This window comes from Mchenga conophoros, linkage group LG2 (genome assembly GCF_057382185.1).
Source record: "Mchenga conophoros isolate Kocher_MC1m ecotype Shallow Benthic linkage group LG2, M_conophoros_male_GT1.1, whole genome shotgun sequence".
NCBI classification, from domain to species: domain Eukaryota; kingdom Metazoa; phylum Chordata; class Actinopteri; order Cichliformes; family Cichlidae; genus Mchenga; species Mchenga conophoros.
In genome coordinates this window covers 34,839,448-34,865,679 of record NC_140527.1, presented here as the reverse complement: position 1 = coordinate 34,865,679, position 26,232 = coordinate 34,839,448, and the positions used below count along the sequence as shown (strand labels likewise).

The 26,232-nt window shown below is 38.8% G+C and overlaps 3 protein-coding genes across 6 annotated transcripts; 2 read left to right on the top strand and 1 right to left on the bottom strand.

Annotated features, from left to right (window-relative positions):
- Positions 1 to 535: 535 nt before the first annotated feature.
- Positions 536 to 3,830, bottom strand: fosl1a (FOS like 1, AP-1 transcription factor subunit a). Of its 2 annotated transcripts, none has more exons than XM_085297666.1 (4): positions 3,465 to 3,830; positions 2,885 to 3,139; positions 1,898 to 2,005; positions 536 to 1,787 (listed from the first exon to the last, which is right to left on the bottom strand). In XM_085297666.1, the coding sequence occupies exons 1-4, from the start codon at positions 3,576 to 3,578 to the stop codon at positions 1,233 to 1,235; spliced, it is 1,032 nt and encodes a 343-aa protein (XP_085153792.1). In that variant the 5' UTR covers positions 3,579 to 3,830; the 3' UTR covers positions 536 to 1,232. The 2 variants fall into 2 exon arrangements, with proteins under 2 accessions (XP_085153792.1, XP_085153782.1); XM_085297656.1 differs by having other exon boundaries at positions 537 to 1,787; positions 2,885 to 3,142.
- A 7,157-nt stretch (positions 3,831 to 10,987) lies between these two features.
- yif1a (Yip1 interacting factor homolog A (S. cerevisiae)) lies at positions 10,988 to 19,073 on the top strand. 2 transcript variants are annotated; one of them, XM_085297641.1, is made up of 9 exons: positions 10,988 to 11,198; positions 11,578 to 11,629; positions 13,779 to 14,023; positions 14,994 to 15,098; positions 16,504 to 16,582; positions 16,682 to 16,739; positions 16,828 to 16,983; positions 17,133 to 17,226; positions 18,406 to 19,073. In XM_085297641.1, the coding sequence occupies exons 2-9, from the start codon at positions 11,599 to 11,601 to the stop codon at positions 18,562 to 18,564; spliced, it is 927 nt and encodes a 308-aa protein (XP_085153767.1). In that variant the 5' UTR covers positions 10,988 to 11,198; positions 11,578 to 11,598; the 3' UTR covers positions 18,565 to 19,073. The 2 variants fall into 2 exon arrangements, with proteins under 2 accessions (XP_085153767.1, XP_085153760.1); XM_085297634.1 differs by having other exon boundaries at positions 10,989 to 11,202.
- Positions 19,074 to 20,574: 1,501 nt separating this feature from the next.
- LOC146582474 (uncharacterized) lies at positions 20,575 to 25,079 on the top strand. 2 transcript variants are annotated; one of them, XM_085248410.1, is made up of 5 exons: positions 20,575 to 20,713; positions 21,379 to 22,001; positions 22,168 to 22,289; positions 23,317 to 23,372; positions 23,728 to 25,079. In XM_085248410.1, the coding sequence occupies exons 2-5, from the start codon at positions 21,414 to 21,416 to the stop codon at positions 24,057 to 24,059; spliced, it is 1,098 nt and encodes a 365-aa protein (XP_085104536.1). In that variant the 5' UTR covers positions 20,575 to 20,713; positions 21,379 to 21,413; the 3' UTR covers positions 24,060 to 25,079. The 2 variants fall into 2 exon arrangements, with proteins under 2 accessions (XP_085104536.1, XP_085104527.1); XM_085248401.1 differs by having other exon boundaries at positions 23,317 to 23,396.
- Positions 25,080 to 26,232: the final 1,153 nt, after the last annotated feature.

Below are 26,232 nucleotides of genomic sequence, written 5' to 3'. Positions count from 1 at the left end.
TCTTCACAGTGTACATGTCTACATGTGTGAAAACCTATTTCTGCCACTTAAAAAATAATAAATAAATGAACAATTTTTTCATCTATAAGTAAAAATGCTGTGTTATTACCAAAAAATTTGAGTTGATATTTTGAGATAAACCAAAATTTTGTCTTCGGATGGCAGAAAAATGTTGATGGTGGAAAGAAGCAACTCAAAAATTTTAGTTTTGACCTAAAGACAACTTTCCATCAATTTGTGTTTCATCCCAGTCTAAGTTAAAAAAAAAAAGTGTATAAAACTGTCTGACTCCACCACTGCTGCGCCTGGAGAATATTCAGCATTACTGCTCAATTAAAAAGAAATTACTAGAACATTAAACTTCAATCAGGCAACTGATCAATGAATCGAATCCTCATTTCAGTCGCGTTGTCACGTCTCATTTACATTTCTGAATCTCTTTCACACATTTCGAATGATCCAGACAATCGACTCTGAGTAATCTGCTGTTTTTCAGATGATTTTCAGTCACAGTCTCTTGCTTATTTTGCCAATAACTGTACACCATTTCTCTTTGCACACACCTTTGTTCTTTATTATCTGGTTTTTTTCAAACAAAGACAAATTTAAGGCACTGCCCTCCAAACAGTTCATTTTAACAGAAAACATAAACAGTACCAAAAAATATATTATATTCTCCATAATAAATATGTGATTATATCATTTATAATAACTCCTATGGCCCAGCCTTAGTGGTCAGTAATTTGTATAAAGATAATATTAGGGTTCTGAAAGGGTCCACGCATAAATATGGACCTGTTAGTTTAAGCACTCCGTTTCCCTTTTTGAGGACTTTCACAACACACTGTAACAATATAGTAACTCATCAAAGGGAACATTATAATGTATTATATCTAATAATATATGATTAAATGGAGTTATCACAGTACAACGTTTGTATAATTAGAGAATATAGTCTGCATGCAGTGCTTTCGCAATAAACCTCAAACACACTCATTCTTATTTTATAACTCTGAAAATTAGAAATATAAAGACTTTATATTCTTATAAAAACTAAAAAAAGTGTAACATTCGTCTTCTAATAATGCCACAGATTTGCATATTATCTAAGAAAAGCATCAACTTTCTAAAGAAATCGAGCAGCTGCACGTTGCTAGTTTCGAAATGACATCCTGCACTGTGACTGCGCTGAAATCAAACTTAGTGTATTGCCAGGAAGGCAGGGCCGTCGATTACAGTGAGAGGATGGTTGGTGAGTGCAGGGAGTGATCCGACTGGTCACCGCTGCTGCTGCTGCGGCGATGAGCTATCCCACAGGGCTGTGGGGCCTGAGACTGCTGGACACTTCCCTGGTGTGATGTAACGTGGGATGTGCTGGAGGCACTGGTGTCTAAAGAGGCAGAGGGGTAGGTGAAAACTGTGCCAGCTGTGAAGGACATGATAGAGGGCGTGGAGAGAACTGGGGTGTGGAGTGACTCTGATTCAGTAGCAACAGCAGAGGCGGTTGATGTTACAGGCTTTGTGGGGATAGTTATCCTTGGTCTGGGCTTCTCCAGCTTTATGGGTGGTTTGATTGAGGGTCCAGGACTGCAGGAGTCCGCTGGCTCTAGTTTGATGGCTGCCAAAGAGGAAATGGATGGACCTGAGTCAGAATCCGAATCAGAGTCCTCTATTTTGCAAATGGGTCGGTGAGCTTCCAAGACCAGTTCAAGCTTCTCTTTCTCCTTTTGTAGTTCAGCTATTTCCTTCTGCAAGCGGGACTTTTCATCCTCCAGCATGTCTGTCTCCTACAGCAGGAGAAAGACAGAGTTTGATTCATTCATGCCTGACTGAGACCAACACCTTACATATTAACATATTACATATTACATATACTATTATATTAAAGATCACTCACAGTTTGCAGGGAATCTGTCAGCTCCCGTCTCCGATTGCGACACTTTGCTGCTGCCAGTTTATTCCTCTCCCTTCTTACTCTGCGCCTTTCGACTTCTTCCCGAGATAACTGAAGAGGAGAAGAAAAATTACTACAAAACATGAAGGCGGCCTAAACTCCTGAACTGGATTAATCCGGCTTGTTTTAGGCAAACAGCTAATTTCAAAACATCACATGCACAGTGAAATTCCACCACAGGCAGCATGACACAGGTGAAATACTCCCACCATGTGTGCACACTGACTCATTACAGCCATGGCAGCTGCAGGGTTGAAAAGCGTCTGGGCTTTTGTGCCTTTGTAACACCCGAATTCTGACTTCATCCAACATTCTACTGAATAATTGCAGTTAATCCAACATTTCCCGCCCTTTCGGGGTGATGAGTCACGCTCAGACCCCTAAAGTGACTCAGGTGTGAGTCACAGAACATGACTTGCCCCTATGAGTCACATGACAGTCCACTTCCTGTTCAATGAATTTACAACTTTATGACGAGGATGTGTGCCAAAGCGTACCTGGGGAAACGTACAGAATTATACTGTGTGTTGGAAGTCAAATGTAAAGTTACTTTGAATGGAGTGATGTTTCTATAGTAAGAAAAAACTGATAATCACCTGTTAATTTTACTGTCAACAAAAACTCAGTAAAAAAACAAAGGAGAATACAACAGTGTGTGTTTAACTCCAGTGCTGAGAAAAAGATTTAAAAAACATATCTTTAGATTTTCTTCCTATTTCGCCATACATCTAGAGGAAGTGGCACTATTGTGTCACAGAGAATTACAGGACATTACGCACTGATTACACAAAAGTGATTGAGCCACACTCCACACCTCAGCATCCACACCACATTCCCTCGAGGGAGAATGCAACTTCCAAGAGGGCTCATTCACTTGTTTCTTAGTGGAAAAACAAAAAACCCACAATCATTTGTGAGCTATGTGCTTACATGTTCATCATTCCTGCGCCTTGTTGAAGATGGGCTGTTTGCAGAAGTTCTTATGACCCCTGTCCTGAGAAGGTGAGACTGGGAAGGTGGTGGAACCAGTGGCCTCGCCCCTGGGTGGACTGGGTAAGGAGGTACTGGTGATCGCGAAGGGCCTGGTGGATGCATGAGAGAGGGCTGGACCAGCCACTGGAGGTCCTGGTTGCTTGTGATGGCATTGAGGCTGGGGATAATCTGACTGGCCCCTGCCATTGTAAACTTCTAGGGAAAAAAGAAAAATAAACAGTTTGAAAGAAGAAGATTTTATATAATGAAATATTCACGATAAGTAACAAGTGCAGGATTAAAAGTGTAAACTAATATTATTGCGTAACTATTATATAACCATTATTATAAATATTATTATTTTTTATCTATTACTTGTACAACTAAACTAAATTACAGTGTGATGATTTAACAGCTTTAAATTTGTATTCCTTAATGTTAGCTAGAACATTTTTAGTTATTTCTCAAAACTTTAACCGTATTGTTCTTATTTGACCCCTAACCTTTTACCCAGTTCAGTCAGTGACAGCACACCTACCTGCTCCTGATGTGTGGCTGAAGTGCTGGTGTTTCCAAGGGAAGCAGGGTTTGTCCCAGAGGTGCCTGTGTACGGTGGGTTGCCTCTTTCTTGACTCCCAAAGTTTCGATACATCCTCTCTTTCTCAGTGAAAAGAAAACTGAATCCAGCTATGGCTATATAGTCTTCCGTTCTCACGAAACTAAGTGGTTGAGTCTTGTGTTTTAATTCAAATAGGGGGCAAGCCCACCGACTTGCGTATTCGGTAGAGTCCAAAGAAGTCTTCAAGGGGGAGCGAGGAAAGAAATATCTCCTTGTTTTTTCCCCAGTCGTCCAAAAACCTTCGAAAACAACTTTCAGCGCTCACGGTAGTCCTCAGTCGTACATCCAGGATCGGAAGTCTGGGAATGATCGTGAGGTTGTAAACTCTTTAAGCAGCAGTATATGCACACCACGCCCCTCTGTACTTACGGGAAATAGTGTTGTCTGGAACCTCTCACGAAATTCTCCACGTGTCGTGACGTCATTTACCATATTTGGTGAGAGTTTCCTCCAGAGACTAGTACAGGGATTCCTCTCAAAGACAGCCCACACCTCGTGCTCTGAAACTGGCGCTGTAGTGATTTCTCTTATCTGGAGGAGGCTTAAAGCACTGGGTAGACTTTATAACTGAAAGCCAAAGCACGGAGACTCTTTGTTTATACTGCAGTGAAATTTGTACATGTTATCAGTACAAGGGTAACCAGTTAAGGGTTGAAGTTTGAAAAAAACACACACACGCAAACAGATTGCTCAGTGAGAAACCCTGAGCAATCTGTTTTTTCACACTTAAAAAAACACTGATCTATTTTTATTGATGTGCACCTCTATTTCCAGGGATTATGGAAAGTTTAAGACATTTCTGTTTAGAAACAAACATGAAACAGTGACTAAAAGTATCAGTGTGACATAACTCCCCGCCTTATCTCCATTAGAGATAGGCTAAGGAGCAGGTGGTTCTTGTATACCTCTTGGTAATTTTCTTGGGCTAGGAAATCATGTCTTGTTCCATGTTCCCATGGGCTTGGGAACACCTCACTGTTCCCCCAGAAGAGCTAGAGGTGGCTGTGGAGAGGTCTAGGCATCTCTGCTTAGACTGCTGACCCAGTGACATGGACAACCAGGAGAACACTAATGGATAGGTGGATTAAATCAGTCCAGCCTGCTGCTACTGATACTGGTGTAATGATGTGGGTGATATTTTCTAACTGAACATCATATAAACACCACAGTATAGTAGTGAGTGTTGTTGCTGACCAAGTCCATCCCATCCCTGACCAGCGTACTCATCTTCTGATGGCTTCTTCAAGCAGAATAATGCACCTCGTCACAAAGCTCAAATCACCACAAACTATTCTTCTGAACATGAGTTCACTGTATTCAAATGGTTTCCCCAGTCAGCAGATCTGAATCCAATAGAGCACCTTTGGGATGTGGTGGAACAGGAGATTAATAAAACTGTTTTATCATTAAACTCAATGTAAATTAATACTTGCACTTTATTTTTTCTGTAATGATCTCTCAGATTCCTTTTGTTTAAGATAATTTAACTTGATTTTACACTTTTTTGGTTGATGTTTTTTTTTGTTTTTATATGTTATGTACTACTCTATTTCCACTTGTATAAACTGAGTTCTTACACCTCATGGGGATTCAAACAGCACATTTTTCAACTGAAATCCTTCAATATCCTTGAAGATAGATTAGACAAGTTTCTAGAAGTTATTTGAACATAATTTAAGCATATTCAGTAACAGTTTAAGGATGCTACCTAAAAAATAACCCTAACAACAACAAAACAAAAACTCTATGACAGAAACCTTTACACAACAGGGGTAAATAGAATAGAATAGAATAGAATAGAATTCAACTTTATTGTCATTGCACATGCACAGGTACAGGGCAACGAAATGCAGTTTGCATCCATCCAGAAGTGCTTTAGTGATATAGATATATTACAATATATATTAGCAATAATATAGATATGTGAGTATATTACAGAAATGGGTCTATTATGGTATGTTATAATGTACACGGTATGAAGTATGTTGTGAATATTCTATAACTATAAGTATGTACAGGCTGTAGTGAGTACAAGCTATGTACAGGATATGAACAGGATATAAATATGAAAAACTATACAGAATATGAAATAAATAACTTTACAGAATCTGGGATATACAGCTATACAGAAATGGGAACTATGCAAGTTGTAAACAGTTGTAGGGTTAAAAATTATCGTATGTACAGAATGATTATTTACACAGAGCTATACAGTAGTGCAGTTAAGATAAGTGAGATATAATTCCTACAGAGGCTATATAAAGTGCTAGTGGTTGTGAGTGGTGGTTCAGTCCATGTTATTATTGTGTTTGACCCTACTGCTGTCATCTTAATAACACACAACTGTAAGCTATAAATTTTCTGATAAGTGAAACACATTTTTATATCTTATATATAAATATATTTGAAATGTGTCATGTATCCTATGGGGTTAGTTGGCGGCACTTTTTTGGCTGCCACTCTCACTTTTCTAACCACATCAGTGTGCATGCATGCTTGTGGATATGAGTCAGTCAAACGGCAAAAAACTGCTTGCTTACTTACTTCACCACACATTTGAACTTCTGTTTTTTTACTTAAAAGGATAATATAGTAGGAAACAGCTTAACAGACTGGCATAGAGGGTCTGGACAGTCTCCTAGATGCCTTAGAGGAGGTGAGTAAGAGGAGGACGTTAGCCAAGTTACCCTCCCCCTGCATCGCATGGCACTGTGGATGCCCTGAGCAGCTCCTTTAGCAGCAGACTGTTACAGCCCCCATTTTATGCACAAATTTGAAAAAAAATAATTCACTTTCAATTAATTTACTTTTTCTTCCTGGCCCTTGTACTGCTGTCACAAATGAACTTCTCCAGTGTGCGATCAAATAAAGTCTATGTCTATCTCTAGCTAGTAAAGATTTTAAAAAGAAATACATGGTGTAGAGCTGGTAAACGTAGCATGTCCCAGCAGCTGCTGACCTTGCAGTCCCTGGGGACAGAGTTCCCGGCTGCTGACTGTTGCATCAGTTTCTCATATTACCAGTGCTTGCTCCAGGATCAGTATTTTTCGAGGTTAATTACAAAGACAGATAGCTGTCTACTTGAAAAGGTGTGTTTTGGGGAGAAAAAAGAAAAAGTATGCGTGTGTTTCTGTGGCCAAGAGAAAAGAGTGAGAGAAAGACACTGAACATTGAAGTTTGGATTCAAATTTCATTTTACCAACAGTCTGTGAACAAAAGCTGAAACAGCCAGACATTTTACAGATTCAATACCTGTTGCTCAATGACACATTTCAATGAGCGTAATGTTTCAGATTTTTGAAACTACACCCTGTAATAATAAAGACAGAAATCACTGTTTATGGTGTCATATGGGACAGTAGGATAAAGGTGAGCATCACATGACTAAAGCTTCAGGAATGCAGTGATGACACACCTGCAGTAACTCTGCTGGGACATGCCACAACTTGTCTGAACTTCTTTTTTCTGGCTGATTACACCTTCATTCATCAGCTGGAAGTTGTTTGTTTTGTTTGTTTGTTTTTTGTTATTTTATCAAGACAAGTCTGGTTTATTTATGAAATAGATAAACATCAGTGTAAAGAATGGAAGTAGTGCTTTAATGTAACATTTTTTATTCTTAGTGTGAGTGAAACCTGTTGGTTTCAGTTTTACTCAACTTTTCCCCTCTAAAAGTTAGGGGCAAGAGGGGAGAGGGGGGAAGTGTAGATTCCATTTCAATTTACTCATCCTGAAAAAAAACAATATCCACACCCACCCACCCACACACACATCCCACACACACATCCCACATACGTGCTTCACAAAGTATAACGCTACTGTCATGCAACTTCAATTTATTTGATTTAAAAGATGTTGCATTTCACACCCATTTAATTTATGATCACGCAGTATGAAGCAGATTATCTTACCGTAATCATGCCATGCGTGTGCCAGGACAGTATTGACAGTGCCAGCCACTGTCTCAGGTCTCAAATAAAGATGTGAGTGGATATAAATATAACACTAATGCAAATTTCTTGCTGTGAAAATAGTTAGGAATATTCTTTTTTTCTGTGTTGTAAGCCTGAAATTTTAAATAGAAAATCAAAAGATTAATATTTAAAGTACAAAGTAAGTGGTAAGAAAGCTGATAAGCGGTATGAAATGGATGGCTATGTAGCAAATATAATTAACTATTAAAAGATTAAGGACTACTGGCAAAAAAAAAAATCTGTTAGTGAAAATAAAAGTATGTTGGTGCAGCTGATCCAAGTGGAAAAATATCTAACTCCTTAACCCGGTTATGCTGCCCTGGAACAGAAGGAGGGCTTTTGTACTTTTGTTTTTATGTCCTTAGGAATGGATTACATGACAGAAGAGTTCCTGTCATGTAACTGAGATTAGATGAAGACATTTCATTCTGTTCATTTTCCATTTTCTATGACTCAACAGTTTATTAGAAATTCATGATACACTTAAACCTTTTTGCACAAAAAGTAAGACAAACAATTTGGAGTTTATTTGGTTTTTTTTTTAAGCCAATTAGGAGATCAAACCCATTTAGGATCAAATTAGGCTACATGCTGCCCAGGAACTAAGTAGTTTGATGCGCCTAGTTTTGGGTGAAGAGTATCAAACCTCTGGCCTGCCAAGGGATCTAAAGTAGGCCACTTAGTGTTTTTAGAAAATGAGAAAACTGCAGATGAGGAAGGCTTAAAATTTGGGACTTTACATTGTATTTTGTCCTTAAGCAAATGGTTCAAATAATTCATGTTCAAACCTCTCGATGATGAATGATTTGGAGTTATTTTTGAAAAAGAAAAGAGGTTATTAAGTGATAGTTTTAGTGATGCAGCCCACTTAGGATCAAAGTGGGTTGTAAAAAAGGAGCAAGGCTAACAGAAAAAGTAACGCACATATTTTGTTAGCAGCAGCTGTTAGACTAAAAGTTAAAAACAAATAACTTTGAAGAATCTAAAATACAATGAATCACAGTTTTCTTAATATCAGCCCAAGTGCAATTTGAAAAACCCCAACAAATGTTTGGCTTGCATTTAATGAGATCATCTTAATAAGTGAGTAACTAATAGCCATGAAGCAATGACTCAGTTTATAGCAGTGATGCTATTGAAACTGCTCCAAAAATTCCCAACAACCAAACAACCACATCTGACACATCAGAAATGAAGTATAACAAATACCTGTACATACATTTTAGTCATAGTAGTCAGTGGCTTCTTCAGTGAATATACCAGGCTTGGTAACATTCTGAATTGAAATAATTGTTAATAACAAATATGTCTTGGAAAGGCAGCTCTGGGGTACATTAAACACATTATATAGGCTAGTGTTTATTTATTTATTTAAAAAAATATTTCAGGCTATTTGCATTTAATATCTCCATGAATTGGGATTTGATAGTTTTACCTATTTTGCATATCTCTTACTGAAGCGTAGATGAAACAAATACAACCAACATTTTCTAAACACATAAAAATACCTGGCCTAATAAACCCTGATGAATTAGGTTAACCCTTTACTTGGTTTATTTATGCTGAATTGTGTTTATTACACTATTTCAACAGATAGCAGGACAAAAGTGAATACATCTTCAAATGAATACAAATGTGTAGGTGGCTGGCAATCCATTAAGTCATTAGTATCACATATTTTGATGGAAAAATTTTATTTGGCTTTCAGAGGAAAAGTGATGAGATTAAATGCAAATAGAAAGTGGGTGATACAGTTTCTCCCTTAGTTACCCAGTCTCTTTCGTTCATCCTGTACCAGCATGTGTAGTTTTGAGTGTGGTTTTCTTTGCATTTCCATTTAATCATGCAAAGGTCTTAAGTCACCCCTTATTTTATCATATTTTGTTAGGAAAGTATAAAATAGGTGCAGCGATTTATTTTCAACACCAAAAACATAGATGGAATTACAGAATAAAAGGCAAAAATAGAGTTTGTACAAATCTAATGAGCTTGAAAGTCAATATTTTGTATGACAACCTATATTCTTCAACGCAGCTTCTTGAAGGAAATTCAAAGCTCTACTTTAGATATCGGTTGACTTTTGTTCTTTTCTCTGTCAAGATGATCCCAAACGGCTTCAATAATGCTGAGTTCTGATTTGGATCCAGAACTCCATAGGAAATGCTCGTACCAATTTTCAGTCCAGTTCTTGTATAATTAGGCATATTTCAGCTTTTTCTCTCTGTTTCATTTCCTCCTAACAGCCACCCTTTGACTGAGACCATTTGCTTTGGTGATGACTCAACTGAAAATGTATCTCTCAGGTCCTGTATCAGGTCTTCGCTGGATTTTATTTTCTATTTCTCAAAGACATTACTTTTGGATACTGTTCATCTACTCTAGATATTTATTTATTTATTTATTTAGCTTCTTCTTTTGTCCTCCACTCCAGTTTCCTCAGATTATTTTAAGGACGGCACTGCACACCATGCAGAGATATGACACATTTTCAGCTAATAGTTTTTTGGGAATCACTTTGCTGGTGCAAAAAATTGTTTTACGCCTGCCAAACTGTGATATATTTGGAATATATTTTCATAGATTTAGTTCAGCGGTTCTGGACTCAAGATCAGAGTTGGGCAGTAACACGTAATCCAATTACTTTTTTCACGTAACGAGTAATGTAAGGGATTACTATTGCAAAAAAAAGTCATTAGATTACTGTTACTTTCCCGTAAGCACGCTGCGTTACTGCCTTACTAAACCGTCGCGATGAGAGGGCCTCGTGACAATGACGTAAGCGCGTGCAACGTCAGTGGTAGCAACAGACGTGTGTAGATAAACAATAGATGATATGGAGTGCGGGAGAGAGTACGACCATGCAGCGGTTAAAGTGTGGACATACTTACATTACTTTGAGTTTGATTCCATAAAAAGTTAAAGGGGTCAAAATAGATTTAAGAGCGACAGGACTTAGTGCCGCTGCATCTATGATTGTATTTATTTATTTTGCTGTGTTTTGCTTGCATCTATTTGAAAGAGCGAGTGTAAACACAAAACATGCAGAAAATAGGTTTAAATGTTAAAAAAAATTTTCAAGACAAAGACAGTTGCATATAATCTATTTTTTGCTTAATGTGTTCAAAATTAAAAGGTTAAAACTAATAAAACAAAAAGAGGCTTTCCATTTGATTCAATTTTATATGATGGATTATGCATAAAAATAGAATTGGGCTGAAAGGTCTACTGCTTGTGTATCATGTTTTTAAAAAGTAACTAAGAAACTAATTACCTTTGAAAATTAGTAATCAGTAACGGGATTACTTTTTGGAGAAGCAATCGGTAATTAGTAACTATTTACTTTTTTCAAGTAACTTGAACAACACTGTGTGTGTGTGTGTGTAAGGACGGATGGCTCAAGACTTCTGCACAGTATTGTACTTTTTACTCCACTGCACGTTCCGTTTGCTAGCTATTTTGCATTATTCCGATTTTTAAGTTGTTGCTTCCTGAAAGTAACTCAACATAAGGAAAAGAAACACTCAACTACTCCTATTATGAACTGTGTGCTGTGTTGTGTACTCTGCCTTGTACTTACACCGTTTCTGCCACGCAGGCACACTGAGGTCCACCAACCGCAGTGGATGGGTGGGATCTACAGTCTCTGATAGCCACGTAGCTAGCTACCAACGTTAGCTGTGTAGGTAAGTGCTCTTATCCTCACAATTTTCTTTAAAAATTGAAACAATATATTTTTCCCCAGACCAGACAGACTATTTGGACATGTTTAACGCTACTGCTAGAGCTTCTTATATCGGCTCCCTTGTTCTGCCTAGTTTGAGCTAAAAAGAGGATGATGTTAACTTAGCTAGTTTGGCTAGGTAGCAGCTGGTTAACATTAAGTGGAAGCAACAGTAAGTATGTGTTAGCAGCGTACCTAGCAGGTGTTAGAGAAACGCTAGTCCCTTGTAACATTTAGGGTGTTAACCCAATGTCAGCATTAACGTTAGCGTAATGCACAGAGATTTAATGCTAAGTAAGCAGAACTGTTGCTAACGTGTCATTGTCTTTATTTCAAGCTAACGTCAGCGAGTGTTACAATGGACTTGCCACATCATGGGTACCGAGAAAGTAAGTGAATCACCATGTATTGTTGTATTTGCAAAATTTTCTCAAATATCCTCACTTCCTGTTTTTTTCTGGTCACACAGGGTTCACCAAACTCAGCTGGTTGCTGTCACGTAATCAAACATGCCAGTTTATTTGGTACACTTACGTGTCTTGATGTAGGTTATAACTGTTATATGATCGCATAGTGCTACATACGATTACCGTATACACTCACCAGCCACTGTTTTTTTAGGTCTGCTTTGCTAGTGCAGTTTGCTGGCTGAACTGGCTCAATTCTGCGTGGCACAGATTAAACAAGGTGCTGGAAATGGTCCTCACAGAGTTTTCTCCATGTTGATATGATATCACCACACAGTTAGTGCAGATTTGTTGAGTGCACGTCCAGGACACTCTGTTTGTAAAAAGATGGCTATGGTCAGGAACAATGCTTACTTTAAACAATGTTGAGTTGGCACCAAGGAGCCCAAAGTGTACTCAGAAAATATCATCACCACCAGCATGAACCATTAATACAATATAGGATGGAGCCATGGTTCATTTTATTTACACTATATTCAGATACTACCATGAGAATAGCACATCTTATTGTGCACCTATAGATGGAGGGTTGTTTATCTTGGTAAGTGGTGTTTTGAGTTACTGTTGCCTTCCTTTCAGCATGAAGCCATTCGGCCAGTCATGTCTGACATCAACAAAGCAATTTCACCCAGACAATTGCTGCTAACTGGATATTTACCCTTTTTTCAGACCATTCTTTGTCAACCCTAGACATAAGCAGCTTCTGAAATAGCCAGATGAGCCCAACTGACACAAACAGCCATGACATGGTCAAAGTCACTTAAATCCCCCTTCTTCCTCATTCTTCTGCTAATTTGAACTTTAACAGGTTTTCTTGACCATGTGTACCTGCCTAAATGTTCTTAGTTTCTGCTACTTGATAAACTGATTAAATATTTTAGTTAACGAGCAGTTGAACAGATGTACCTAACAAAATGGCTGGTATAATTGCTTTGACGTAAGAGTATCATGCAAGGCAAATTAAACCCAAAACAGGAAATTGCTGTAGGTGGGATTTTCTATTGAAAAATGATGAGGAACACTGGTGGGACTTGAAGCAATCCTGCTGTATCTCAGGAGATTTGCATCAACAAATCATTATTACTGGAGCTGCAGAAAAAGTAATGAAGGACATTTATGTTTATTAGTGTACGTCAAATGTTGGGTAAAGCAAAAAGGATCAATTTGTTGTGTGGGCATAACCACACAAAACCAACTCAAGACATTGAAAATTACTGAAAGACTTACCTGTCTCTACCTGTCAGGCTTCAGGCATGTCAATGGGCCTCAGCCTAAGTGCGTCATTTGTTGTGGGAAGTTAATTACTACTTAGAAAAACACTTCCTTCTGAAAAAGAGCAGAGGATCTTAACAATATACAGAAAGGACATTTTTTGGATTGTGTGAAAATGTCTAATGAGGTTGTGGATCTAGGTTGGATACTAGTGGAGTTTAACACAAAGCAAAAAATAAAAAAACAACTAAAGGTGTCATGCCCAGAAGTGCTTTTGGCTTGTTCTTTAATGTTGCTTAGGGAAAAGATGTTCCCAATTCCTCTTGTGTACTTTACTACTAACTAGGTGTAAATATTGGAGGACTTTGAGGGTCACTGGGAAATTAATATTAATATTTTAAACAGGCACTTGTATTTTTTTTTTATAGATTTTCGCTTATTAAGCTCCTTGTTATATTTAGATACTCTTTTACTGTATTTCATTTCCATTCTTTCTATTAAATTTGACTCTAATTTTTATCTTATTGGGCTGTTTTTTGCCACTTTTTATTTTATTAAGCCCTTCTTATTTTAAGCTATTTTCTTATAGGTTGTGTTTTAATGTTTTGGCTGTTGTAAAACAATCCTCTTTTTTTAAATGAGGAAAAGATATCTTTTCTTATTATTTAATCACGTGTTATCTTGCCCTCCACTAAAATGCCTCTCTTGCTTTGAGAAGTACTAAATTGTGATCTCATTAACATATTATAGTGGATTTCACTGTCAGTGGTTAATAAGTGGCATGCCTGAATGTTTCAGTCAGTTAAATATTAATGTTGTCATACTCTCCGTTTACCCTCCTGTGTCCATTTTTCCACAGCTAAGCCGAGAGCTCGTGCAGCCCCCACCGCAGGTGACTCCGTCCTGTTTGAAGACACTAGCTCAGCAGCTCCTGCAATGAACAGTCAGGGGTATTACACTTCTGGGTACAATATGGGAGGACCCTCAAATGACATGCAAGGAGGTGGTGGGATGAACAACCTCTTTGCTGACCCTATGGCCAATGCTGCGATGATGTACGGCTCCTCCTTAGCCAACCAGGGGAAGGATATGGTAAACAAAGAGGTGAGTCTCCTATTTGGGGCCGTTTGAGACTTGATACGTAGCACCAAATGTGACTGAATGGAAGATAGGGTGCTAACCAAGGGACTCGTAATTAAGATCAAGATCTGGACTGGTAAATGGTCCAGCTTTAAAGCTGCCACACATTTTTCTCTGTAGTTTTTATTTTTTTGCTATTTATTAATTTGATCTTCTGTCTTTTGTACCTCTGCTGAGTTATTTGTTTTGCCATATTTTATTTAATTTTATTCAATTACTGTACTTTATTTAAGCTCTTCTGGTATAGGTTGTGTTCAGTGTTTTGGCATCTATAACACAGTAACCTCCCAACGTCTGGGATCTTTTAGGATATTGGTTCTAAGTAGGACTAGAGTATCTTAAATACAGCACTTTTGTTTTCAGCAGGGACAGAACCAATGCACTCTCCTGTGTAGATGGTTATTTTTGTTCTGTTTTGTTTATTTGTTCCCTAAAGTGTCCCTGCTGTTGTTCATAAGTTCATAATGTATTTCCCACCAACCCACACGAGCACAGAGATGAGTTATTTTTGTTGACACAGGGGTAATGTGTCCTGCTTTCCAGCTACTCTCCTGTACTCTGAAACATTCTGGTGTTAGTCATATCCAAAGCCATTTCACGGTTGAAACTGTAATGTGTTGGGGTTGCCATTTTAAATGACATGTTTTCCATCAACTACACTATTTTCTGCTCTGCTTTTTAATATTAAATAAGAGTTGATGATTGTCTTAACAATTTGGGGGGAAAGAGCAATTTAAAAACATGCAGCATATCAATAATGAAGATGTTGTTTTACTGGTTTGGCAGCTTTCATGCACAACATGCCAGAATGATGCATAATGCTGAGAAAAGGAACAACCTCTTGTAAAAATGATTATGACTCCACTGTATTTATTAGTTTTGGCAGCCTTTCATGTCTGTTTTTGTTAATATTTGCATTTCCTCTGGCTTTCAGATCAGCAGATTCATGTCTGTGAACAAGCTGAAATACTTCTTTGCTGTCGACACCAGATATGTACTGAAGAAACTTATGATCCTCATGTTCCCTTATACACATCAGGTAAGCTCTGAGCCTTCTCAGAGTCAACATAAGGGAGACTACATGACATTTATCAAACTTAAGACTGCATGATAATTTTCTCTGATATGTTTTGAAACACACATCAGACACTTTATCACTTCTGCAGCTTCATTTTTGAACATTATTATGCTCTGACTACTTGTTTGGGTATAAAGACACACTGAGCTCATTCAGTTCCTGCACAGTGTAACTTACTCAGATTGTAAATGTGACACCACTCCAAACAATATGTGCCTTGATAATATGCAGCCTATGCAGGATGCAGATGTTCCTTAAAAGACCAGGATCACATTGTATTTACAGTTAACTGCTATGTAGTGATTATAAGCTGCTCAAAATCAACAATAGGGACAAAATGGGACACCACTGCTTTGAGTCTCACAAACATCCAACACCCGAGACACAAGAACTGTAGCTCATTTTCAGGTTATTCCATATAGAGTACCCTCTAAAAACATATGTACACAGACTGGCAATTCCATTTGTTTGTGTTCACAGACACACATCTGTTTGTTTTTCACAATGGTCAACATGAATTGAAATTGCTATATTTTGGTAAGAAGCTTGTGTCTTCAATACGTATATCAGCTTTTATGTGTCACCCTGACAACCACAAAAAGTTTTAAAAGATATGGCAACCACTGTATTTGAACCCAGAGCTTTTTATGAACCTAACCAAGTTGTTGTCCATGAACAAACCTAATTGAATCGTTTATAATCCTAAACATAAATCGTCATTTTGAATTAAGAATGTGCTAAAAATAATCCTAAGGAAACATAAAATGCCATCATGTCTATTGCTGGAAATGAACTTTTTGTTTAGAGAGGCAAAATGATGCACTCCATCAGTCCATCCAATGCAAATATGGGCAGGAGTCAGTACATGTGAAACTGGACAGATGAAAAAGGTATTTAAGAGCACAAATGCAAGGGTGGGAAAACGCTATTCATGTGCATAAATCAGTAGATTAGAAGTCTTTACTATGATAAAGAATAGAAGTCTCTTGCACAGTTAGAACCTTTTGGGGAGGTGTTTCACTGCAACAACACAAAGGTGTCTCAATTTGGCTGTTATAAACCAAAAGATTTGGCTTTTGAGGTTAAGGCATTCCCATAAAAATTTCCATTCAGGAGTCTTTGAGTGTATTGTCTCTACTTTTTAATGTCTGTGGTTAACAGTGGATTAAAGTTCACTTTGGACATCATCCTGCTGCTGCAAATGCTGAGCTAAAACTGGCCTACTACTGCTCGATTGTCAATTTTAAAAAGCTGCAGTGCTCTGCTTTCCTTGTAATTAAAACAAGCTGACTTGGACCTAAATTTTTTTTCTTCTCTGGGGGTGATTCATGTCGTATTTGTGTTTTGTATTTGTGTTTCTTGGCAGGATTGGGAAGTTCGTTATCATCGCGACACTCCACTGACTCCAAGACAGGATGTGAATGCATCAGACCTTTACATACCAAGTCAGTTTCATGTACACACAAAATCATTCCAGGCATAATGTTTTGGGATGTTTGTGTAACATATTAAGTGTTTGTTTTTTTGTTATTCAAATCTTTTAGCGATGGCTTTTATCACCTACATTTTACTTGCTGGAATGGCTCTTGGCATTCAAAAAAGGTGACTAATCTTTCTTCCACTCATTTGTTTTATGACTCACAGAGAATCGGTGTATGTGAGATAAGCCAAATGTTGACTTTGTGTGCAGGTTCAGTCCAGAGGTCCTCGGCCTGTGTGCCAGCACTGCCCTCGTGTGGGTCATCATCGAGGTCTTGGTGATGTTGCTGAGTTTATATCTGCTGACAGTACACACCGACCTCTCCACCTTTGATCTCATCGCCTACAGTGGATACAAATATGTTGGGTAAATAAATCACAGATGCACATATATTTGCAAAATGATTCTTTATTATTTAGAAATTATTTGCGAAAGCTTCTTCCAGTCATGTATTGTTTTTAAATAAATCATGCTGAATTTACTGAGGGAATGTGTCTGTTTATGTCTTCGTCCAGGATGATCTTCACAGTGTTGTGTGGCTTGCTGTTTGGCAGTGATGGCTATTTTGTGGCGCTTGCCTGGTCCTCCTTTGCGCTCATGTTCTTCATTGTGAGTATTTTCAGTCTGTATTGACGGCATTCTTCAAATCTAAAGTTTATAAGTTTGATGCACTGGAGTATTTACATTTCGTCAGTCTAAATGAGTTGTGTTTAATTGATTTCCTGGCCCAGACTGTAAAGTGAGTCACACTGCTACATCTATTGTCTGATAATCTTTTTTTTTTTTTAAAGAAAAAAAATGCCCTTATTTTATTTCTTGTTCCTTTTTCCTGTGTTATTTAATTGTCTCTTACTTCACCGATACTTAGGCACAAAAGACAGTACAAAGTTCAAATTTTGTGCGCTCCCCTGCCGTTTTCTCTTTTTGCAAAGCCGTGCAGTGGGCTGAATAAAATTCCAGGCGGACTGCCTAACAAGCAGAAGAGCCCCGGTTCAATCCCAGGAGGAGACAAAAATCCCATTGGGTTGCATCAGGAAGGGCATCCGGCATAAAAACTGCCAAATTAAACATGCAGTGCTTACCCGCTATGGTGACCGCTGTGAATAAGAAACCAGCTATGTAGAAGGAGTAGCTTCTTTTTCTCACACTTTTAAAAAGAGAATGATAAATGGTAACGAATCATGCCCCTTTTAAAAAATATTTTCAAAGTTATGTTTTTATCATTTAACTCACTAAAACTACAATTAATGGAAAAAAAGAAACAATACCCAAAAAAGGCAAGAAAAAGCAGATTAGTAACCAACATTTACATTCATGCAGAATGCGTACACATCCATACATTTTTCAGATATTTGTTGTTTTTCCAGTTTATCATGTGATGGGGTGTTTACTTTAGTGGCACACTGATTGTAAAGCTCTGGGTCTGTATTGATATTTGAATTAATAATAGCTGGTGCCAGTTTAGCCTTATTGAGTTGAGCAGGTGACTGCATGCTGCAAGGCTCAATACAGCAGGCCGCCTTCAAGTCTAATCCGGGACCTTTTGCTGCATGTCATTCCCTACTCATGTCAAAAGTTGAATGAGTAATAGTAGTAGCAAAGACTTAAAGTATGGGAACAGCTGATGCAGAGAATTAGTCAGCAGAAACTCATTAAAGATACTATCAGTTTGCATAAAGGTTAAAGCTGCTATCACACATTGGTAAGTATTGTCTTTGACGTGCTGTTAGACACAGACTGAATCTGCTTTCAATCTATGTACTTCTAAAGATTTTCCTTCTTCCACAGGTTCGCTCTCTGAAAATGAAGATTCTCCCCTCGCTGTCCTCGGACTCTATGGGAATGGGATCGAATGCCAAACCTCAGCTCCGTCTTTATATCACTGTTGCATCTGCGCTCTTTCAACCAATCATTATTTACTGGTTAACCTCTCACTTGGTCAGGTGACTGTGAGGTGTTCAATAGCCTATAGTCCAGGAGTAGTGGACCCCAAAAAAAATGTGGTTGTGAGTGTTTGTATACCTGCCTTTATACGCTCTTTTGTCATTAAACTCAAAGCATACATAGATGGTGTTGAGTGCAGCGTGCACTGAGCTTGTTGTTGATTTAACAAGAAAGTGTGAAACGGAAATTGTCTCATCCACCGTAACTGTACAGAACTCTGACAGACGCTTATTTTTTGCCACCTAACCTTGAACAAAAGGGCTTTCACTGAGAGATTTGCTTGATCAGAACCGATATGGTTCAGATCTACTTTTGTATGAAGGCTCGCAACATGCTTTTCAGTATTGACGTTGCACACATGATTCCAGTAACATATTTTGTTTCAACGGTAATGCTGCTGCATTATCTCCCTTTCTTCTGAATCCTCTATTTTATTTATCTACATTTGACAAAGCACGACAATGTTTGGATTTTTCTAGAAAAAATAAATATATTTAGCTTTGTGTACTGAATTCAGACTGCTTCTTTTTGCTTTTTGCTTCAGGTCATAACAGTATAAATGGCAATGTAAGGTGTAATAGCCTACATTTAGAATTCATTAATTTTACTAGAGGTTAAATTAACCTTCATTAACTCAATTATGCACTTGACTATAATGGTGTTACTTGAATTGTACTCAAGTATTTTGTATCAGCTGCGGTGGCGTCCACTCAGTAAAGAAGTGAGCAGCTGAAGGAAATTGCCTTCTCTTTCCATTTAGTGCTAATTGAACCGTACAGCAGTTAGTTTTACCTTAAACCGGGTGTTTGGTTGACATTTGCAGATTCAAAACATCCAAACCTGCATTTGGAAAATTGCTGCTAAGACATTAATGCATAAATGAATAATTACACAAGATTTAGCATGTTATATAACAGTAAACCTAACTAATGTTGTTTGAACCACAAATTCCTGAGATATCCTCAGTATGTTAAAATTCCAGAGCACTGTTATTCTGCCCGTGCAGAACATGGAGACAAGTAGTGTAATATAATGTAATTGTTGGCATTAGATTCAGATTTATTTGTCCTTTTGGAAATTCCATTTGTGCCTTTTATCAAATGTAATCACAACAGTAGAGACCTCACAGTTACCAACAATAAAGACATAAATGGCAAGAAAGTTCTGCTGTAACATCACCAAAAAGCAAACGACGATGTGTAAGTGACACCCATATCACACTACATCATATACTCTCACCTGGATTTGTTTTACAGTTATACTACAAGTCCCCTGGCCACAAGATGTTGGCAGAGGTTGGACCGTGTACTTCCATGCTAATGGTAGTAAAGTGAATCCACCATGAACAGGCTGTGATGGATCTCTGAGGATGTCTCATCTGTTTTTCAGTACTCATGACTCCCAAAGTTGCTAACATCCAATCTTACAGCCCGTGTTTACAATCTTATTGAGTTTGTAATTATTAACTATGAAAAATGAAAAATACCAGTCAATAAAACATAAAGCTAGAATGATTTCTACAAATGAATAATAAAAAAGAACCAGTGTACCCCGCCTCTCACCCTAAGACAGCTGGGATGGGCTCCAGCGCCCCCTGGGACCCTGATAAGCGGAAGCGAATGGATGGATGGATTTCCTGTTTAATGTGTTATATATTGGTGTAGTATGGTAGGCTATAAGGGATGGTTTTGTCAGTAAGAGACCTGTAAAACAACCACTTTTCAGACTCTTGGCTCCTGATGTTCAGACTCTTATTATATGACTCATCTGTAGCCGCAAAATACAGTCAGGAGTTTAAAATGTATGTCCTTCTGCTCTGTAATTTTCACGTGTTTCAAAGCCATCCTGTGGGCCGGACTGAACACTTTGGCGAGCCGTTTCTAGCCCCAGGACCGTATGTTTAATATCCCTTGTCTGCCGCCTGTGGCTGGTGTCAGACCAAATGTTGTGGGAACGCGCCCGGATACGCGCACCCTGCACAGCGTCCTTATGGTGTCCATGGAAACCACGGACCGCCACAGAGAGCGGAGTGAAAGGTGTCCGAATGAAAGTCTACTTCTGAACATCAGGATTTCACCTTTAACTTTTTTTTTAACGACATCGACATTTAAGAGGAGGCAATTCCCACCATAGTCCCTGCTTTGGTGATTTGGTGAGTAACCAGTTTATATTATACGTTTGAAAGACTAGCTAACAGCGCCGAGCGGGTCACCTGTGAGGGGGGAAAGGCGGCTTTCTACAATAGCTAAATGAAACTTTATATTGTTCCGCCATTTCCCCACTGAACTGCTTTGTAGAACCATGTGGCTTCACACAGAAACCTCCGGAGCCTTATAAGAGTAGATTAGACATGCTATACGTGTATTATTGGCCTTCGTTTTGTTTTGTTTTTTTAAATGTTTAATAATCCTGGTCATGGTCAGTAGATTACGATGAGCAGTAACTTTCTCTGGGACCTGCACTTGTTCTCTGACTTCGTTTGCCTTTATTAAACTGGAGCAGTAGGAGTGGACTTTGGACGTTTAGTGGATGCTCATCAGAGGGGAACGGGTGGCAAACATTTACCTGCTATGGAGCTCTTATTTTCCAGCATTTTCAATATTTTTGTTTGTGTGTGTGGTGATCTAGTATGTTTGGCTTTTATTTTCATCTATGAAGAGGTAGCAGTTAAAGTCAGGTATATTATACCTGAAAAGAATAAACAACAACTCATAAATACAGGTACAGTCCTTGCTGTTCCTGCCTGTCCTGGAAGCAATTTGTATCTTGATGACTTCATCTCTCCTCTCTCTGATTCATTTCAACCTCATCTTTCAGCTGCATGACCCTGGAAGCTTCGCCCTGAGAGTGAGATGGAAAACAGCTCTCATACACTGCCACTCTCGTGCCCCTCTCCCGCCACTATCAGAGGGCCTCTGCTGTTGTCCTCCTCACCCCAGCATACCTCCTCAAATGGTCGCATTTCACTGCCACTTTCGCCTATCTCTTTCCCGCCATCCCCAGCCTCATTTTCCCCAGCAACAGCAGAGTCTGTTCACTCCTGCTCCCCTCTTTCACACTTTACAGTGTCTCATTGCCTCGAAGGACAAAGCCTAGCTGACCAAGATGACCTCACCTGTCTCAACTGGCTTCATCAAAGAGGGGATCTGCTGCCACTGCAGCCCCTCACCAAAATGACACTGCTGCCTCAGCAGGAGCCCTCCGTGGCTTCCCAGCTTCTTCCCGCTGCTTCGTCCAAGCCGCCGTACTCCTTTAGCAGTCTGATTTTCATGGCAATAGAAGATTCGCCACAAAAGAGGCTTCCAGTGAAGGACATCTACGAATGGATTGTGAACAATTTCCCCTACTACAGGACGGCAACGGGTGGCTGGAGGAACTCTGTCAGACACAATCTGTCTCTGAGCAAGAGCTTCAGACGCATTCAGAGGGACAAGAGCCAGGTGAGTGCTTAAATAACAGAGCAGCACCAAACTCATTGATCTAAGTGAACTCTTCATTGAATCCAGATGGTCTGAATTCAAAACATTGGTTACAACTCCCAAAAATGACTCGTGCAGGGTTTTTGAAGACTAACATCTGTTACATGGATTTGTTTCTTTGTTGCAGTCAGTGGGGAAGGGATCACTGTGGTGTGTGTGTCCAGAGTACCGGCCAGCGCTCCTAGAAGTGCTCAGGAAGACCCACAGTTATCACAGCAATAACAGCAACCTGTTACACAAGCCTGCACTGTGAGTATCTGCAATATGGATTTGTAAAAATTAGCTTTAGTGCCCCATACTGAGGAACGGCCAGAAAATCCAAAGTGTTCAACAAGAAATGAGTCACATTTCTTTTCTTTATATTTTACTCTGAAAATGGGGAAATACAGACAGAGATATATTGAAATATGTGCAGACATACATGGAAATATGGGTACTTTTTAAGGCTTGAATGATTCATAGGTCAACGTAAAAATTCTTCTGAAAATGGTCAGGTACAAAACCTGGAGTGTGAGTGACTGAAAAGGCAGCCAGTGTCCAAAGAAAAACTTTGAAAGACGTTCAGAGAGCTGCGAGAACTATTGGACAAGACTAATTTTAAAAATTAAAGTAAATTCGGCTACATGGAAGCAAAATAACAATTTGAGGGTGGCTCAATATTTTTGCATGATACGGTAGTTGATGTGTAAAGGATCTTTAATTTTAAAAAGAAAAATATGCAAACATTTACAGGCATCGACCTCTCTTAAGGATTTGCTGCCTTTCTAATGAGTTTTTAACACGGTGCTGGTGAAACATTAAGGGGCTTCCACACAGGAAGTGACTCGCAGCAATGTGGTTTTCAGAGAAGTCATGACATTCAGTGACTTCGAGTGACAATGGTCCCAGGTTAAACCTTTCTCAACTCCTCTGGTCTCCATGTCATTGCTGATGCAGTCTTTTTGCACCTGTAAATGAATCATTGCACTGGAGTCTCCTCTGACTGGAACTGAAGGTGATGCAAAACGCTGACTTTATTAAACTAAATATTTGGGTATTCCTTCACTATCTTTTGCCTTTTTTTAAAAAATTGGCAAACATATTAACTGATATATTGCAGAAGTAAGATGAAATATCATCTACAGCTGTCGTCGTACATGCTATTTTTCTTTTAACACAGTATATTTCTCTCCTTAACCACCACATCAGTAAAATCTAATATGCGTCTAGTGGAGGAGTGTTTCTAAATAATTTTACATTTTAATGGCTCTCTTGCTGTGATGTGTGTTGTGCGCAGGTTGGAGGGAGAAAGTTACAAGATGCCTGCTGCGTGTGATTCGATGGAAATATCAGGTCAGGACCTACATACTGGACCCGGTATGAAATTGTTTCAGTCGTTTTATCTGCAGAGTAACAGCCCTGTGTGACACTTTTATCACCTGCAGCTTGTCTGTAGCTTTGCAGCTTTCCCAGCATGCATCATTGTTCCTGTGTTTGTGTTCTGTTCTCATGGAAACTGCCTTCCATTACCTTGGCAACCCAGCAATAGCCTGGCTTTTTATGAGTGCCCCCACCCCACCCCTCCGTTTTATTTCCGAGCCTCTTTGCCATACGGGCCCACGTCCTCGCTAAAGAATCCCGCAAGTGGTTGTTCGGCCAAGCTGCAGGACGATGGGTTATTAATGTTAACGTTGTCTTTCTCATGCAGATCCTCTTTCTCACTCCCTCCTCCTGTCTACCGCCGACAGTCCGATTTTAGCCGAAAACCCGCTGTGCCTTCTGACCCCGGATCACGAGGAGCTCGTCACCATGGAGTCTGTGGAATACCAGCAGGAGGAGGTGTGCGAAGACATGGAGAAGGACCCCCTGTCTGACAGCGGCTACATCGAGCTGCACTATTACGAGTCTCAGCAGTACCAGTACCTTGTGCTGCCGGACGACACTGAGCTCGACCTGGAGACTGTGGAGATCCTGCAGCTTGATGCCGAGGCCCAGGAGGCCGCCGGGTCACTCCTGGACCTCGCAGGCGGTGGATATTAGTTCAGATCCTCAAAGAAACCGTCCTGGGATGACAACACTGCCCTATAGCCTGTTTACTGCCCTGTAGTGATATTACAGTATAGATCGAATTAACTGATGGAGTATCGTTCCACATAATTTCAGGCTTCCAGTACACAAGCTGAATATATCACCATAGCATCCCATCCAGCCTGAACAGAGCCTTCAGGGTGTAGAACTGAGACAAAAGTATTAAAAATGAAGTGATTCCACAGTGATTTTTTAACATGTTAACATCGTTCTCAGGGGTGGAAGGAGTGCTTCGAGCTCAATACAGAGTGCTGCTTCTCGACTGAGAGGTTTCCCAAGTTCAGGTGTGACTAACACGCTGTTGAAATCTTCACGTTTAATGTACAGCGAACAGCACATTGACTCACTTCCACATCGTTACCAGTAAAATATGAGTATGTGTTACCCTCTTTCAGTTGTTCTAAGCAGTGACCATCTTTTCTTTCTAAGAAAGTTTCTGTAGGACATTCAAAGTAAACTGTAGTTGACAGTCTTTGTTGTTTTCAGCAACACTGTTGCTTTGATAGTTGAAGACAATAGATAAAAATAATTTATAATGTAGCTGTGATTTTAGATTGTACTTAAGAAGTACAGGGAAGCACTTCTATTCAATTCAATTCAATTTAATTCAATTTTATTTATATAGCCCCAAATCACAACAAAAGTCGCCTCAAGGCGCTTCATAGATACATTACCTTGGCAACCCGGCAATAGCCTGGCTTTTTATGAGTGCCCCCACCTCACCCCTCCGTTATAATAAGTACTTCGAATTTTATTTCTAATGGTTTTTAATGTCCATTATTTTCAAGATTATCTTTGCTTGAGTTTATTTTATTTGCACAATGTCTTCAATCAGGAAAGGTTTGATTGACTCACTGCCATTTTAACCACTTTACATGTCGGTTACACTGAAATTCTCTTCATAAATTGTATGTATTTACAACATCTTTGGGTTTTATAATCTAATAAATAAAATATGTGATGCCCTTCTTCTGAGCTGTGCATTGGTTGTTATAGTTTCGTTTTTATTTTTATTTTTAATGTTTGTTTTCCGCTTCAGTGAGTTTGCTTGGTTTGGTTTAGTTTGACTTGGTTAAAATAAGTCTTTAGTATTAATGATAATGTCAAAGTTATGATTCAAGAAATTCAGAATAGATTTGTACAGGACAAATAAAACATTTTGTGCAGCCAGTGTATTCACAGTTTTAATATGTGCACCAGTGCCTCTGTGTACCGCACTGGACCCCTACATGTGAGTGGTGGGCATGTAGCTCTGTGGGCTAACGCCTAAACATGAGGCACTTGCCCCAAAACAGCTTAAGAGCTATTCTACAATTATGGGACATTTTCTTTTCCAGCCATGAATTTGAAAATAGTCCATGCACAAAATACTAAACATACATTTGTTGTGTGCACCTGAGACAAAATGCAGACCCAGTTGTTGAAAAAGTGGTTCCAAAATATTATTTCAGCACCTCAAAAAAGGACATTTATCTTTTGGCCCAACTTCTTGATAACCAAATTACTTTTCGTATATAATTGTTTCAATATTTTGTTTACACTTATAATTATTTTGCTGATTTCTTTAAGATCAACATATTTTAAAGATCAGTAATTATGAACTGCAAGTTATGTCCCACAACATATGTGCCACCCTGTGACCGGAACTTATGTAGCCTGGAAGGGGAAGAGATAAAACAGTGAGCCGGCATGGCAAAGAGGAAGTGGCATGAACATCATGGGTAGACCAAAGGTCACTTCTCTTTGACATTTTTGCATTTTTCTTGACTTTTCTGATTAGATTGAATGTGTCATTGTAACTAATGCAACCATGTTACCCAATTTACCAGAAGAGGACAAATGAAAGGTTCCTTTATTTTTAAAAACTACGTTTATCCTTGACTTTCAGTCCATTACATGCCATCTGTTTTTTTTTCTGAGAAAACACTAATACTACCACTATTGCCTTTGTAATAGCTTGAATTATTATATAAAAGATTGTATTTGAGCAAAGATTTTAAAATAAATACAGAAATTACTGACGAAAACGTGCGACTCTTGAAAAGTTAGATTTCAAAATTTTCTTAAATTGATATAAATTACGTTTTATCGGAAACTGAATAAGTATTTAGTAATGAAGTATGCT